The following is a 17,333-nucleotide window of genomic DNA, read 5'->3' as shown; positions in this document are numbered from 1 at the left end:
AACAGGTGCTTATACAGACTGGATAGATAATAACTTAATACGGCTGATAAAAATAACAGAAATAAGGACTCACTATTAGTATTGCTTTCTGCTAAAAGAAAACCAGCAAACCATAAAGCTTATCATATTCCTTAGAGTCGAGAAATTATTCCCACTAGTCGGATAAGTCTTGCGAGTACATTGTGTACTCAGGGTTTATTTACCCCTGTTGCAGGTGATGCATGAGAAGTACCTTTGTGTGGAGGATTCTTCTGGTGGGCTCAGACGAATCCTCGTTCTTATCGCTAGATGTTTATTTTATATTCCGCTGTTTATCATTCCACAATCTGACATTTGGTATTGTAATAATGTAATTTTAAGAAACTCTGATGTATGAAATTGACAAGTATTATAACTTGTTCTCATTATTGGATCCTTGGGAAAAATGTGGATCTTTCGGGTTTTCCCTTGGGGTGTGCCCGACGGATACCACCCGCTGTAGCTTGCTTTCGGGGTGCTTAGTGTCTGGTGGAAAACGAGCACCTCCTTAAGCGTGTTATTTCGGGTGGTTCTGTCACATAAGCTAGCTCTAATGATTAAGGCACTAAGCTAACTATCATCTTTACCAAGCAAAGTATTGGGTTCAACTAACAAACACATAACTTTACAAATGAAGGATATATCTTTACTTCTACTAATGATTTAATGTATATTTGAAACAAATAGCATTTAACTACCCTAATGATTAGTCTATTCTAAAGCTACAAAAATTACAGTGGGCACATAATAATACAATGAAGCTACCATAAAAATTTTAGGACTAAAGCTATCACCAATTTACCACAAAAATTCCTACAATATTTAACATAATAATATTAAGCGCTCTCAAATGATTTAATAAGCCTTAGCATCAACTCAGACCTGCATAATCTAGTTATACCATCAGATAGACAACATTTTTAGGAACTCAATAAAAAAAATTCACAATTTTTGGACACCTATGCGAATTGATATTAATTTTCAAAGTTCAGCTCAGAAATTAAAACATAAAGCTATTTCTAATTCCATAAGAAAAGGAAAAACGAATTCACCAGCGTGGCCCACAACCACGCGGACTCGGCCCACTTGCGCACAGTGCGTGCGCAGGCATGGCCCACGCACACAGGCTGGCCCGCGGCGGGAACACCCTCGTAATCTCCCTCCTTTACAACAATATGGTCCTCGACCATCCCCGCGCGCGGCGAGCTGTGGCACTGGCGCTTGCGCCCGCCACACGGGACCCACACCGACCTATCTACGAGGCCGACGCTCACCTAGGGTTTGACGCTAAGCGATGGGTGGTGGCTGCAAAAACTGAGACACAGTAGAAGGGCCTTTCCACGACGGCGGGCACCCTGTGGCAATAGCGACGGTATTTCGGTGAGCCACAGTATTAACAAGGCAGTAGGGATAGCGGGTGAGCAACAGGGACTCACCACTAACCTAGCGGAGGTGATGGTTCGGCCGGAGATGCCCCGAGCGAGCCTGACCGCGTGCATGTGGCGAGCTCGACGGTGAACCGCAGCGACACGGCCGTGCCAGCGGCGAGGAGGCAACAGTAGAGGTGCGACTTAGGTGCGCATGACGAGGAGGGGTTCTAGGCGGGGCTAGTGGTGCAGCTAATTCGGCTCGAGACATTGAGGAGGGGGCTGGCCATGGTGAGGGCGGTGATGGGTCTTAACAGCACGGTGGCAGGGCGAAGCTCCAAATTGGAGCTTGACCTTGCATGGTTCAAGTCTGGGTGGACGTGAGAGCGCAGGCGCAGGCACGTGGAATTGATGGGGGGTGGCTTCTCGCATGCAGGCGGGTTGGCGCAGCTCAGCGGCGGCAGCAAAGAAGAGGACAGGGGAGGGGAGGGAGACGGTGAGGACGCAGTCAAGGCTCGGCCTGTGCTTGCTTGGCGGGACGTGGTTTATGCGACGGCAGCGGCGTTGTCGTGGCGCGGCACGGAGGGCAGCAGCAACGCGCGGCAACGGCAGCAGGCGGGGGCAGCGCGACGTGGCGAGTCGGGCAGCCATTGCTTCGCGTGGCGGCGGCCCGAGGCGGCCAGTGATGTGGCCAGAGCGCGGGTAGCTCCGGCCGACCAACGCGCGGCCACGCGCACGCTTGCGCGCACCGAGCGCCACGACGTCTAGGTCGCTCGGCATGGTGATCGTGTCCAGCCAGGAAAAACAGCCCGAGAACGCGCTGTGCAAGGATATTAAAGCGTTTGAAACAACTACACAGTTGATCCAATCCCCAGACTACCTTCACTACTCTAAAGAGGGCACCTTAGGCTATCAACAAGAGCTAAAGAACGACACAACTCCTAAACTCAATTTTTACTGAATAAATTACCAAACATAGCTTTGTCAATCTATTTTCAGACTTAAGAAATTGACTAAGTCTTGAGTTGGATTTGCTTCAAATTCGGTTTTCAAGCTATTAGAAATGTTAGCTAGCGTTATTATCTTGTTAAAACAAAAGTTACACTATCTTCTACAAAATATGTACTTCAAACTTTATTAAGGTGTCACATATATGTTTTATAGCGTTTTTGTTCAATAAAAATTAATTAACATCTCTGCTTGTTAACTTTATAAATCGTGAATTAACTTTTTGTTTTACGATTTAGGACTCATTTAAGTTACAATGCTTTACCAATCATCACACAATATCACTTAAGCATGATGTTCACGAGTGATTTACTGTATAACACTGCCTCATCTCCGCCTCCAACCCCGATGCCATCCTCGCCCTGCTCTCCGGCGCCGGCCTCTCCCGCGCCGACATCGCCGCCGTCGTCTCCGCGGACCCGCTGCTCCTCCGCGCTTCCGTAAATAACATCGCCCCACGCCTTGTCGCTCTCCGCGACCGCGTCGGTATGTCTACTCCGCAGATCGCTCGTTTCCTCCTGGTCGACTCACGCTCTCTCCGCCGCGGCGACGTCGCTCCCAAGGTTGAGTTCTTCATCTCCTTCTTCGGCTCGTTTGATCGGGTCCTCGTGGTCGCAAAGGGGAACAGGAGCCTCCTCAATGTGAGCCTTGAGAAGATAATCAAGCCCAACATAGCTTTGTTTCGTCAACGCGGTGTTCGAGACATTGCTAAGGTGTGTTTACAAAACCAATGGGTGCTTACCTTCAAGCCGGAACGCGTGAAGGAGTTCATGCTGCGGGCAGAAGAACTTGGGGTACCTGCCGCGTCGCCGTTGTTCAGGCAAGCAGTGGCAATCGTCGCCAGTGTTTCCAGTGAGAAGGTTGCTGCCAAGTTTGAGTTCTTTAAGAGGACTCTTGGTTGTTCTGACTCTGAGGTTTCCATTGCAGTGTCCAAGATGCCATGTATATTAGGATTATCTGATGCGACTCTTCTTCGCAAGATCGAGTTCCTGGTCAATGAGGCTGAGATGGAGCCACACTATATTGTGCAAAGGCCTATCCTGCTCGCATTTAGCTTGGAGAAACGGCTAGTTCCCCAGCATCATGTCTTGAAAGTGCTGCAGGAAAAGGGATTGCTGAATAGCAATATGAACCTTTTCTCATTAGCTCATCTTACAGGAGAAGCTTTCAAATTGAAGTTCATCGACTGTCACGAGGACTCTGTTCCTGGCCTTGCAGATGCCTATGCTGCAGCTTGTGCTAGTATTGTGCCCTCAGTGTGATCGATTGCCAAATTAGACCTGCTGGCCTGGCTGCTGTAGTTGATTTGGAAGTGTTGCCCATCTGAACAATCTGAACCATGTCATTTGTACTGCTAATTAGTTGCCTCCGCTTATTATATTGGTTCTAAACTTCAGTGTTATGTTGACTTGAAAAGTTGCACGAGTTACAACTGCAATGCGAGAGCTGCAAAATGCGGTTTGGTTCTTCTTGTTCTTTTTTGTTGACCCCGATCCTTGCAAGGACTGGATTCACCCAATGGCTGGACAGCAAGTTCCCTGAGACGGCAACCAGGCGCATGAACTACCCTGTGGACCATGTGGAGACACTCGAGTGACAGGTCGCCATCCTCCAGGAGGAGCTCCGCGAAGGTGGATGGTGGAACTGCAACTCATGCTCATTAGCAGCTGTTTCTGTATTCTGGATACGATCTCTAGTGATCCCTGACTGCTCATAGTCCACTTAAGTTATGGTTATTTATGAAGGAGCTGTGTTTTCACTTATTCTGGATCCTCAGTGCGCATGTTTGTTAGTTTCTTCATCTGCATAGTATACATGGCTGAAGATTATCCTGAACTTACTTTTTCTTCTATGGATAAATCTTTATTATTGCCAGTATTAGCTTATAACCATTTTTATCATCATGTTCTTACCAGCTGATGTTTTGCATATATCTCACAAGCTGATTTTTTTGTTTGTTTCTACTAATGCTTAGATTGTACTTTGCTGTTGCTGACTCTAGTAGTTTCAGGTAGTGGCCTAAAGTGTTACTGAGAAGAAAGTGTCTATGAAACATGTTTTAAAAGCTGGTGTTGTAAGGTCCAAGGAGGTATTCTTGATTCTAAACAACGTTTTGGGTGCCATGGACCTCTGCCCATGTGCAAAAGATGGTTGTCTGTTTGGCGTGTAAGCTGGGAACGAGATACCGACAGCACCTTTTGCTTCGAGCTGCGTCTTAAACTCCGGATCTCTGGAGGACTCCTTCGTTGATGATTGTGTGATGGATTGTGAAATTAGACCTGCTGGCCTGCCTGCTGTGGTTGCTTTGGAGGTGTTGCATCAGGTTATGTATGTTGGATTTAGATATGGTGTCTGTCACACTGAATAATCTGAACTACTAGTTTCAGGTAGCCTAAATTGCTACTGAGAAGAAACTCTATGAAACAATTTTTAAAAGCTGGTGTTGTAAAGGCCAACGAGGTATTCTTGATACTAAGAAATCGTTGTCTGTTTGGTTTTCTGTTTGGCCTGTAAGCTGGGAATGAGATACTAACAGCTCCTTTTGTTTCGAGCTGCTTCTTAAACCCCGGCGGATCTCTGGGGGACTACTTGGACCTTGGTTGATTGTGATGGATTGCCATATTAGACCTGCTGGCCTGGCTATGATTCTATGGGCTAGCCTATGATTCATACAGGACTGGTACCGTATCTTGATTCTATGGGCTATGATTCATTTGATTTAATTTGTGGCAAGGTGGAGGAAGCTAGTAGCACAGTTATAATAATTTCCAAACATGTTTTCAGTTATATATTTCTGTCCAAATGCACAAAAACAGAACATATGCATATCATACAGCATACCTGGCAAGTTTGAAGAATTTTTTAGCTCTTTAGACAATTATAAAATGATGAAAAGGAAGAAAAGGCAAATTGGCTTTCATTTTTCATCATTTTCAGCTAGCGAGTTACTGTGCCATGCTTGCCTTACACAGTGTTGGTAACTTGGTAAGGAGCATGCTAAGATCACCAATAAATTACAATCACGTGTTTATTATTGCAATGAAAAATTCTGAAAATGGTAAGGACGGCTATCCTTAATTTAAGAAAACATATGTGCTGCTTATGGCTGTGGTCAGCAGTCAGCTATCAGGGAACATATTGCTTAAGGCTGTGGAATTTTCTTTCACTGTTGTGGCCACGCTCATTGCCTGTCGAGGCACTGGTTGTTTGTTAAGTACAAATTATCATAGCTCAGAAGAAATGCTTGTCACAATGTCACTCATTGTTCTGAATGATTTTGATAGAATTTCTAGTACTTAATGGGTAGACTGAGAGTTCTTATTGCTGTGTAATCATGATCTGCACTTTGTTTTTTTGGAAATGAACCCAGTTTGCTTTAGTTATATACACCCTTCTTTTTTCTGCTCTTCAGTTAGTCAATTTGCTTGTGCAAGCTAGAGTTTTTATCCTGCATTTCTTTATTTGCTTGCTGGATAACTGAAATTTGGTTGTGCTGCTGTTCCAAGTCACTCTGAAGATTCTTGATTTGAGCCTCAGATTCTTCTATAGCCAGTGCTACATTTGTCTCCTGTTGAAGTACTGTAACCTCATTATACACATCGGTCTTTGTGCTTGAGTTTTTTTTTTTTTTTTTTTTGGCTGAGGATCTGGTCACGATGATATTGCAAATAAGAAAAATCTTGGACATCTGTGTAGAAGTCAAAGGTTGAATGCCTACTATATTTTAGACCTTTGGATTGGACTTTTTTTTGTTTGGAGATGGGAATACCGTACCTTGAAATCCTGGCTCCGCCACTGGCCGAGAAACCCTTTTCTCTTTCATTCAACTCTTTGCATCCATGCATAAATGGGTGGTGCACAACAAGCACACGATGACTTTGCTGCAGGTTTGTATGCATGTCTTCTCTTGCAAAGTTGAGCGTCATTGTTGGTAACTTTTACCAAATAATAAAGTGCGTGCGCGTCACTGCTGTTGGAGTTGGAGCACATACACCATCATAGGATTACTTGCTGCTGGCTTGTAATTTGGCTCCATGCAATGCAATGCCATGCACCTATAGCTAGCACTAGCAGCATGCATCATCTGTGTCTGTCTATACCTTGTCTCTAGCTTGGAATCATCCCATTTTCTCTTATGAAGATCAATCTACCTTTGGACTTCAGTGAGTCAATCATCAGTTTAATTTATCGCAGCTTTAATTTGCAGGCTTTGAGAATTCAGCTTGTGCTTGTGCGTGCATGAGAAAAGGAAGAAGACAGAGCAGCTACTAGCTAGCAGTATGTAGCAGGAGTAGGTGATAACTAACTGATGACCTTAACTGGTTAGGCGCGCGGTGATAGATGGATGTCTTTGATCCGTTTCGCAGGCTGCCATCGTCGTCAAGGTTCGGTTTGACAAAAAGATTCTGAAGCTTCTGGTGTGCGTTGTTTGTAAGCAAATGTGTTGTAATCAATTTAATTTCTTGCTGAACCATTCGGTGTACTGAATCATGTTCTTACCCATTCGGTGTACTGAATGCAGCAAGAAACCTGGAACCGAGAAGCAGGATTCTGCAGTAGTGCTTATCCATATGTGTACTTACCATGTAGTGAATCGTGTGCTTACCCATGGGTTGCCATGGGTGCAACGCACCACGTGGGTTGGGTTGGGGGGTGAAAACGAGTTGGGTTGGGTTGGGTTGGATTAACCCCCCTTTTTTTTGAACAAACTATCTGATTTTGTGGGTTTGGGATTTGGGTGGAGTGGGAACGGCGTGGGTTCTCGCCCATGAGCAGGGCTATCTGTAATGCTGGCTAGTTTAGTTTGTTTCGTTGCCTGATGTTACGGCTGCGCAGGGGGCAAGAGTGGGAGGTTGCTGGCCGTGGCTTGAATCCTCGGCGGCGGACAGGCGGCGCCGTGGCCGGCGCCTGGACTCTGAGCGACAAGGAGGAGACGGTGAACAGTGCTACGGCTGGGCATCCAAGGGAGACGGTGAGTCTCAATCCCAGGTTAACTCTTCATTAATCAAATGGTTTGCCTTATAGGCGGATTACAAGCATGCCACTAATTTAGGGATAACAAACTAAACATGCATAACAAACTAAACATGCAGCTAACAGACTTGCAACAAACTCCATGCAAAGCTCCTGTGATCTAACCGACTGAAGCTGATCCAATCCAACTGAAGCCGCCCCCTAGCCACTGTTGGCGCGTTGCCTCCTCTGGTACACTTGGCCTACTATAACATCTCTCCCCCCTCGGCAAACAGCTCGTACTCGAGCTGGAACGAGGGGTAGGCTGCCCTGAACGCCTCGACAGATTCCCAAGTTGCCTCGGACGCCGGCATGTTGGCCCACTGGACGAGGATCTGCCACTCGCCGCGCCGAAGGCTGGAACGTAGGACCCGTTCTGGCTGTTGTAGTGGCCTGCCATGTTGGAGAGGAGGTAGAGCCGGGAGAGTAGCCGGCGGAGCGCCGCGGAACGGCTTTAGGATGCCGACATGGAAGACGTCGTGTATCCTGGCGCCGTCCGGGAGACGCAGGCGATAGGCCACCGGTCCGATGCGTTCTAACACTTGGTAGGGCCCCGCGTACTTGGGGGCCAATTTGCCACGGGGCCGGGGACCAGGGATTTGGTGGGCCGATGCAGCAGGCGAAGGAGCACCCAATCCCCCACCACGAACTCCAATTGTCGATGATGGGCGTCGTAGTGGCGACGAGCATACTCCTGTGCCTCGAGGAGGCAAGCGCGCACCTCCTGCAGGAACTCGTCACGGCTGGAGAGCAGAGCGTCGACGGTGTCCGTGTTAGCCGAGGCCGGCGCATAGGACAGTAGTTCCGGGGGGTCCCTGCCATAGACGACTTTGAACGGCGTCGTGCGGAGCGCCAAATGGAAGGAAGTGTTGTAGCAGTACTCCGCCCACGAAAGCCAGTCAAGCTAGTCCCGCGGGCGATCGCCGGTGATGCACCGGAGGTACATGGCGATGGTCTTATTGACAGCCTCCGACTGTCCGTCCGTTTGGGGGTGGAAGGCGGTGCTCAGCCGCAACTAGACGCCGGCGCGGTGGAACAGGTCACGCCAAACGTGACCGGTGAACACCGGATCGTGGTCACTGACTATGGAGTCAGGAAACCCATGTAGCCGGACGATCTCGTGGAAGAATGCTCGAGCCACTGACGTTGACGGGTGCCCCAATGGGATGAAGTGGGCGAACTTGGAGAATATATCCACCACTGTAAGAATGACGCTCTTGCCATGCACCTTGGGCAGTGCCTCAATGAAGTCCATCGCGATGTCCGCCCATACGCGGGACGGCACCGGCAACGGCTGGAGAAGCCCCGCGGGGTGCAGTGCCTCCGTCTTGTTCCGCTGGCAGGTGGAGCAGGCGCGGACGAAGTCGCTGATGGTGCGGCGGTCGTGGTCGAGGTAGAAGGTGGAGCGGAGGCGTTGCAGCGTTTTCTGGATGCCCTCGTGGCCCGCGGTGTGGGTGAGCTGCAAGATGTCAGGAAGTACAGCCGACGCGGGAGGCACGAAGACGCGACCATCGTAGATGATGAGGCCATCATGGACACTCCAGTCCCCACCATGAGTGCCTGCCGTGACGGCGTCCCAGCGTGCCCACAGCTCCACGTCCTGGGCGAGCTCCTGGCGTAGGTCGTCGTAGAGGGCGAACGTGGGCATAGACATAGTCGCCAGGAGAGAGGTGTCGCCGTCACAGGTCATGGACAGGGCCGTTAGAAGGGGCGTGTCGCCGTCGCGGCGCGACAGCGCATCGGCAACCGTGTTCTGTCGCCCGGGATGGTACTCGACCCTGAAATCAAAACCAAACAGTTTGCTAATCCATTGGTGTTGTGGAATGGTTGACAACCGCTGATCCAGCATATATTTGAGGGCGTAGTGGTCGATGCAGACGATGAACGCGCGCCCCCATAGATAGGGGCGCCAATGCCGCACCGCTTGAACGAGGCCGATGAGCTCGCGCTCATATGCGGCCACCTTGAGGTGCCGGGCCGCGAACGGTCGACTGAAGAAGGCGAGTGGCCCCGCGCCCTGGTGAAGTACCGCACCGAAGCCCGACCCAGATGCATCACAGTCCACCACGAACTCTTTGCTGAAGTCGGGGAGATGTAGGACATGAGCATCGGACAGGGCGGCCTTCAAGGCCGCGAACGCCGCCTCAACGGCCACAGACCACTGGAACGCGTCCCATTTGAGTAGCTGGGTGAGTGGACCCACGATGGCGCCGTAGTTCTGAATAAAACACCGGTAGTATCCGGCCAAGCCCAGGAACTGATGAGTACAGGCCCGATCTTCCGAGAGGTAGCCGGTAAGTTCGATTTGTGGAGATCTCGATGTTGGCGATCCAGCTTCAAATCAGACGCGATTCGAACCCTGCAACCATTACACCACTACTCCGTTGGTTATCAACCAAGCACAACTTGATTGACCTCGCCAAGAAGGCTTTTCCTGCAAGCGAATCGAAGAGCACAAGCAAGAAGGTAAAACACGCAATCTGATATTGCAAATATGAATGACGTGAATATCAATAGAGGGTTCTAGAACTCGGTTCCAAAGGACTAATCGACATAGTGGAGGAGATCAAGAACGGGGGCCCTAGATCACTGTAAAAGGATTTGTCACCACAGTTACAATGAACGATTCTATTTCTCGATGGAAAACTAAACTCTAAACAAAACCCAATTGTGTAGCAGTTGTGACGGCTGTGTTTATAGTCTAAGACTCGACCTAGGGTTGGGGACGGCCAGGGATTGGGCGCCCACAACTTGGGCTTAAGGCCCGACACGATACATGGCCAAGTTGGCCCAAATAGGTGACACAGCACCTTGCCGTGGTCACACAGAATGATCCACGGACCTTCTGGAGCTGGGACCAGATCCAAAACGACGGCGTCGTCATCCCCTTTCCAACGCATCCAAGAACGGCACGTTTCGATGTCGTATGAGAAAGTTATGACCGAAACAGTGACGACGTGTCTGCTGAATCCGAGGGCGACGTGGCAGCTGAGTTGGGAACGAATTGCAACTTGGGGAAGACCATGGCGTCGGTGTGTCTAGCATGGCGATGTCCTCATCATCCTCCCCTTCTCGAATTGGAGTCGTCCTCGACTCCATCTTGGCGATGTCCTCATCATCCCCTCCTTCTAGAATTGAAGTCGTCCTCGACTTCATCCCATCATCAGCGAACTCCTGCAAAAGGTTAGTGACAGCAGGCAATGCACCAGACATAAAAGGTTGACAAAACATAGTATAACATGGTGCATCAGGATTATCACATAACGCAGCAGTAGCAGAAGTTGTAGCAAGAAAAGCACCTCCTTTTAACTTAATCCCATTATTTTTAGCAATGTCTGTTGGAGGTTTATTTTTAATCTCATTAGCATGTTTAATAATATCCGTAGGAGACAAAGGCAGCAATGTAATTTTCTTGTCCTTATGTATGATAGTGTATGTATTAGTTCTACCATGGTGTAAAGCATCATTATCAAATTGCCATGGTCGACCTAACAAAATGGAACAAGCTTGCATAGGGACAACATCAAAATCAGCAGTATCATGACAAGAGCCTGTGAAAAAGCTAATGCGTGCTGATTTAGTTACCTTAGTCTTACCACTATTATTGAACCATTGAAGTTTATATGGATACGAATATTGTCGTGTGGTCAAGCCAAGCTTGTCAACCAAATCTGAACTCACCAAGTTGTTGCAACTCCCGCCATCAATGATAGTGAGAACACGACAACCCTGCACAATGAGATACATGTGGAACAAATTGTGGCGTTGGATCTTCATCTCTTCTTCATGTCTCACACGTGTACTCAACACACGCTGCACAAGAAGGCTAGGGTAGTCCACGGCAGCAGCCACGGAGTCAATGGTGATGGCCTCCTTGTCTTGATCGCCCTCGGTGGGATCTGCATCAATGTTAGCAGCAAGGGCTAAATCATCTTCAACATCACTAGCACTTACATATCCATCCTCGGTAGCAATGAAAGAGCGACGACTGGGGCACTCCTTCATGACATGTCTCATGCCTTTGCATCGGTGGCAAATGATTTTAGAGCTGAACGAGGAGGAGCTAGTAAAAGCACCCGGAGTGGCACCTTTCTTCAGCTGTGGAAACTGCACATTAGACAATTTACTTACCCCGGAAGAAAATGGAGGTGTAGATGGCTGTGGTGCAATAGGAAGCTTGGGCGTCTCCGGCTCAGAACGCTGCTGAAAATTCCTCCCATTGTTAGACCTGAAAGGCTGGTGTTGTTTGCGTCCCTGTACTTCTCGTTCTGCCTTAATAGCAAGATGATACAATTGGGAAAAATTGCGCCATTCTTTGTAATCAAGTATGTTCTGTATATCATGGTTTAAACCACCAAAAAATCTAGCACTAGCATCATTATCATCTTCATTTATACCACAACGTGCTAAACCAATAAGCAATTCTTGATAGTATGCTTCTACTCCTTTATCACCTTGTTTTAAAGTTTGTAGTTTCAAATGTAAATCACGTTGGTAATAAGGAGGAACAAAACGAGATTTCATACGTTGCTTTAAAACATTCCAAGTTTGAGGCACATCAGCAGCATTATTGGCATTGCAAAGATCACTCCACCAGAACAAAGCAAAATTAGTAAACTCACTAGTAGCAAGTCTAACTCTATGCTCAGCGGGAACATTATGAGAATCAAATTTTTGTTGAACAGCAAGCTCCCAATCTAAATATGCCTCTGGATCAACATTACCAGCAAAAGGAGGTAGACTAAATTTAATTTTAGCAAAAAGATCATTATTACCATGATTATTACCTTCCATACCGCGACGATTGAAGTTGAGGCGGCGACGGGCACCACCGTCAGCATACGCATCTTCATCACCAAAAGCATCCGCATCTTCATCATCAGCACGATAAGGTGGAGGGCGTTGCTCAAGCTGTTCAATGCGGGTGACCAGATTGTTCACGTTGCGCGTCAGCTCGGTCATAAGATTGCGTTGTTCAGTCATGAACGTTGTAAGCTCGCCCTTGGACACGCACTCATTGAAGTCCGTCGGAGTTCCTGCCATGGTTAAAAGATAGAAAAAGACAACACCAAAGTATTATCCCTATCAACTAAAAGGAAACAAGTGGTGGTGGTGGTGATGGTGGTGAAAGTGGAATGCAAAATCACAAGCAGCTTACCATCGTCTTGCCTGTATTCTTACCAACGTCAAATAGGAGCAAAACCAAAGTGGCAAAGCAATCTGTTGTGGAGCGTGGGTAACAGTTGCAAGATGAACCTGTGCTGATAGAAGAATATGTGGAGCTATGGGTAGGCACACAATATGACAGCAAGGATTAGCAATTAACGAATGCAGATTAATGATTGTTCAATCCGGATCCAAAGTACAAATCACAGGTGCTGGCTAAGATGTGACGAGACATAGTGCAACAAAGTGAAAATAAAGGACGATCGAAAGAACTCACAGAACAAGCAAATAGCCCGGATTTCTCCTTTTTTCCTGAATTTTTTCCCGGATTTTTCCAAAAGGCACTAGTAGGAAACAAACTTTTTTTTTATTTTTTTACTATTTTTTATATACTTTTCTCTGAACAAGGATCACAAAAGATGCAACCACAAAAATTGGCACCTACAACTGAGGTGGGATGTGGTCTACAGAAATTCAGCACGTTCTCTGAAAAGCGTGCAAAAACTTTGACAATTTTTTTTCTATATTTTCCTGAATTTTTTTGGCAATTCTGATGAAACCAAACAGGGCAAAGCCAGTTTGGGTCGGCTCCAAATGGTGTCAAGAAGCTGCTGAAAAAATTTTAGATTTTTCGGATAAACGAACGAAAAGTTATGCCTGTTTTACCGAAGGTATCTCAAGGTATGTTTTTCGGGAGGCACAACACGGTGGCGGCAGTTAGGGCAAAGCGTCCCGAAACTCTAACACCGATCACAGGATCGTCACTGTGACTAACAGCAGTAGGTATTCGCCTGATGATGTAAGGAGGGCTACGATGCAGGCAAAATAAGAGCGGCTGGCAACCTGTCTAGGGTTTGCGCGGCGGCGAGAAGTTACACAAGGTGGCTAGCGGGGCAAGTCGAGTAATGTGGTGGCTTTAACTTGTTGTTTGGGAATGGTGGATGGGATAGCGGCGGAAAACAAAAATCACAGCAACGGGCGATTGAACTACGACCACGAACACAATCCTAAACCAACAACAAGACTCAACCACGGACACAAACTCAACAACACGAATCTGAAATGAAATTGCAAAGGCACAAAAGGCGATAGGACAGCGGAAATTGAAATATTTTTGGGCTTTTTGTAGACTCTAGGTAATGAACAAATATGAATCTAAGACAAACGAGATTATACCTCGCGGTAAACCTGAAAGCTCTGATACCAATTGATGAGTACAGGCCCGATCTTCCGAGAGGTAGCCGGTAAGTTCGATTTGTGGAGATCTCGACGTTGGCGATCCGGCTTCAAATCAGACGCGATTCGAACCCTGCAACCGTTACACCACTGCTCCGTTGGTTATCAACCAAGCACAACTTGATTGACCTCGCCAAGAAGGCTTTTCCTGCAAGCGAATCGAAGAGCACAAGCAAGAAGGTAAAACACGCAATCTGATATTGCAAATATGAATGACGTGAATATCAATAGAGGGTTCTAGAACTCGGTTCCAAAGGACTAATCGACACAGTGGAGGAGATCAAGAACGGGGGCCCTGAATCACTGTAAAAGGATTTGTCACCACAGTTACAATGAACGATTCTGTTTCTCGATGGAAAACTAAACTCTAAACAAAACCCAATTGTGTAGCAGTGACGACGACTGTGTTTATAGTCTAAGACTCGACCTAGGGTTGGGGACGGCCAGGGATTGGGCGCCCACAACTTGGGCTTAAGGCCCGACACGATACATGGCCAAGTTGGCCCAAATAGGTGACGCAACACCTTGCCATGGTCACACAGAATGATCCACGAACCTTCTGGAGCTGGGACCAGATCCAAAACGACGGCGCCGTCGTCCCCTTTCCAACGCATCCAAGAACGGCCCGTTTCGATGTCGTATGAGAAAGTTATGACCGAAACAGTGACGACGTGTCTGCTGAATCCGAGGGCGACGTGATAGCTGAGTTGGGAACGAATTGCAACTTGGGGAAGACCATGGCGTCGGTGTGTCCAGCATAGCGATGTCCTCATCAGGAACCCGTGCAAGCCCCGAACAGAGCGCGGCTGCGGCCAGGCCTTTACGGCATCCACCTTGGAGCGGTCCATCGCGACGCCCTCGGGCGAGATCACGTGGCCAAGGTACTGGACCGACGACGAGGCAAATGCGCACTTGGAGCATTTAAGGTGCAGTTGATGTTCGCGTAGGACATCGAAGACAGCGCGGAGGTGCTGCAGGTGCTCGGTCCAAGATGTGCTGTAGATTAGGATGTCGTCGAAGAAGATGAGCACGCAGCGGCGCAGGAAGGGCTTGAGGACGAAGTTCATCTGGGCCTGGAACGTTGATGGCGCATTTGAGAGGCCGAATGGCATGACCAGGAATTCGAAGTGGCCATGGTGTGTGCGGAACACCATCTTGGCCACGTCCTCCGGATGGACACGGACTTGGTGATACCCGGAGCAAAGGTCGAGCTTCGTGAAGAAGCGTGCGCCATGAAGTTCGTCCAGGAGTTCCTCTACCATGGGAATAGGGAACTTGTCCTTCACCGTGGCAGCGTTGAGAGCCCTGTAGTCGATGCAGAATCTCTAGGTCTTGTCTTGTTTCTTAACCAGAAGGACAAGCATTGAAAACAGGGAAGTACTGGGCCAGATGATGCCCTGCTGCAGCATAGCCTCACACTGCACCTCCAGCTCATCCTTTTGTAGCTGGGGGTACCTATAAGGACGTACGGCTACCAGATCAGTGGCCGACTTGAGATGGATGTGGTGGTTACACGGACGTGCTGGCGGTAGGATGGACGGAGGGTCGAAGATGTCGGTGTAGGCGTCCAGTAGCCGCTCCAGGAGCTATGACTCTGTGCCGTGGGTGGCGTGGACGCGAGCAGCGTGGAGATGGCCCGTCGGTGGGATGTCCGTGCGGGTCGACCCGATGCCCTTCCACAGAACGCGCTGGCCGCGGTGGTTGAATGCCATGCAGAGGTCGTCGAAATCCCACAAGATGGGGCCCAGGGTACATAGCCATGTAACACCAAGGACCATGTTGTATCAGTCGAGGGGAATGGAGTAGCAGTCCACCATGAAATGTTCCTCCCCTATCCACAGAGCGACGTTGTGGGCAAGACCCCGACAGGCCACGTGGTCGCCGTTGGCCACGACGACGTGGGCGCCGTGGCTGTCCTGGAACTGGAGCCCGGTGCGCCGAGCTGCTGAGGTGCTGACAAAGTTGTGGGTGGAGCCAGAGTCGAGCAACGTCGTCAGCTCATGCGTGCCGATCCGAACGCAGAGTTGCATGGTGTCCTCCGCGCGGATCCCCGTGATAGCGGAAAGGGATATGAGCGGCTCGTCGGGGTCGAACGGAGCGGCCGAAACAGTCGAGGCCGCCGGCCCGGTGTCCTCATCTTCGGGCTCCTGTACGATGTAGTCTGCCGCCTCGAGGAAGAAGAGGCGTGCGCACTTGTGGCCGCGGACGTAAGGTTCGTCGTAATTGTAGCAGAGCCCCTGCTTACGGCGTTTGGCCATCTCATCCGGGGACAGCCTCTTGTTGACGCGCGGTGGTGGAGTTATGGCCGATGGCGACGAAGCCGCGGACGCGGCCTGAGAGCCCACAGGAGCCGGAAGGGCCGCGGGCGCGCCCCTGGGGCGCCGGTGTGGCTGTGCAGGAGCCGGTAGCGCGGGGAGGATCGGTGCATTGCGCCGCTCATACGCGCGTGCCAGCCACATGGCGTGTTGGAGGGTCTACGACTCATGGAGTTCGACATCGACGCGGATGTGGTCCGAAAGACCGCCGGTGAAGAGCTATGCTTTCTGCAGGGGAGTGAGAGTACCCGCGTGCGCCGCGCGCGCTTGGAATGCCTCCATGTACTTGTCGACGGTGGATGTGAAGGGCAGCCTGGCCAGATCGGCCAGGTGGTTGGTGCTGAGGGGTGGACCGAGCCGTTGTTGGCATAGAGTCTGGAACTCCAGCCAAAGGGGATGGCCGATCTCACTCTCGAGGACGAGATACCACTGCCGCGCCGCGCCAGTGAGGTGGTATGACGCCAGCCAGACTTGATCGGGCGAGCGTGTTTGTTGGCCACGGAAGAACTGTTCGCACTTGTTCAGCCAGCCAAGCGGATCATCCCGGCCGTCGAACGACGGAAACAACAGCTTGTGGTACTTGGGGACCATCAGGTGATCGGTGTCTGGCTGAAAGTGCGGGAGTGGCGGCGACGTTGTCATGGGTGCGAACGGCATGGGCATGCTCATCTGCATGATGGACGACAGGGACGGCACTGGCGGCGGTGAGTGGGGGAACGAAATTTGAGTGATGGGAACCCCCTGAGTCGGCGGCGGTGGTGTCGGCTGCGTGAATGCCGCGACTGATGCCGAGACCGGCGACATCGAGACGGGCACAGACAGCGGCGGGTGTGATGCCGTGGTCGGCTGTGCGGTGAGCAGCTCGGAGATGACCGGCCCCGTGGAGGCCGACAAGGCCGGAATGCCCCCATAGCCGGGAAGGCCATATTGCGGGAGCATCGGGGTGGAGAGGGATGGTCGACCCTCGATCACCGCCAGTCTGGTGGCCATCGTGCCCATTTGCAGGCGCATGTCGCCCAGCTGGGTCTGCAGGCCCTGGATGGTGGCGGTGAAGGCGTTGAGTGCCTCGATGGGAATGGCGGCCATAGTAGGCTGGTGTGGATGAGCGGATGGTATGACGGCGGCGGAGATACTGGTGATGGGAGTGGTGGTGAGCGCGATGGCGACAACGTCTGTGGTGGTGGTGGGGGCAGCGGCGGCGGTGGTGGGC

At 49.9% G+C, this 17,333-nt stretch overlaps 1 protein-coding gene across 1 annotated transcript; it reads left to right on the top strand.

Moving 5' to 3' along the window:
* Nucleotides 1-2,713: 2,713 nt before the first annotated feature.
* Nucleotides 2,714-4,693, top strand: LOC136455189 (transcription termination factor MTERF9, chloroplastic-like; the record flags this gene model as incomplete). The annotated part of the gene is made up of 1 exon (XM_066455324.1): nt 2,714-4,693. A coding segment is annotated over one exon (942 nt), but the record flags the coding sequence as incomplete, so codon positions are not given.
* Between the last annotated feature and the right edge of the window lie 12,640 nt (nt 4,694-17,333).

The sequence above is a fragment of the Miscanthus floridulus genome, chromosome 1, assembly GCF_019320115.1.
Source record: "Miscanthus floridulus cultivar M001 chromosome 1, ASM1932011v1, whole genome shotgun sequence".
Taxonomy (NCBI): Eukaryota; Viridiplantae; Streptophyta; class Magnoliopsida; order Poales; family Poaceae; genus Miscanthus; species Miscanthus floridulus.
The sequence above is the reverse complement of the archived record's forward strand: the minus strand, read 5'-3'. Positions and strand labels throughout refer to the sequence as shown.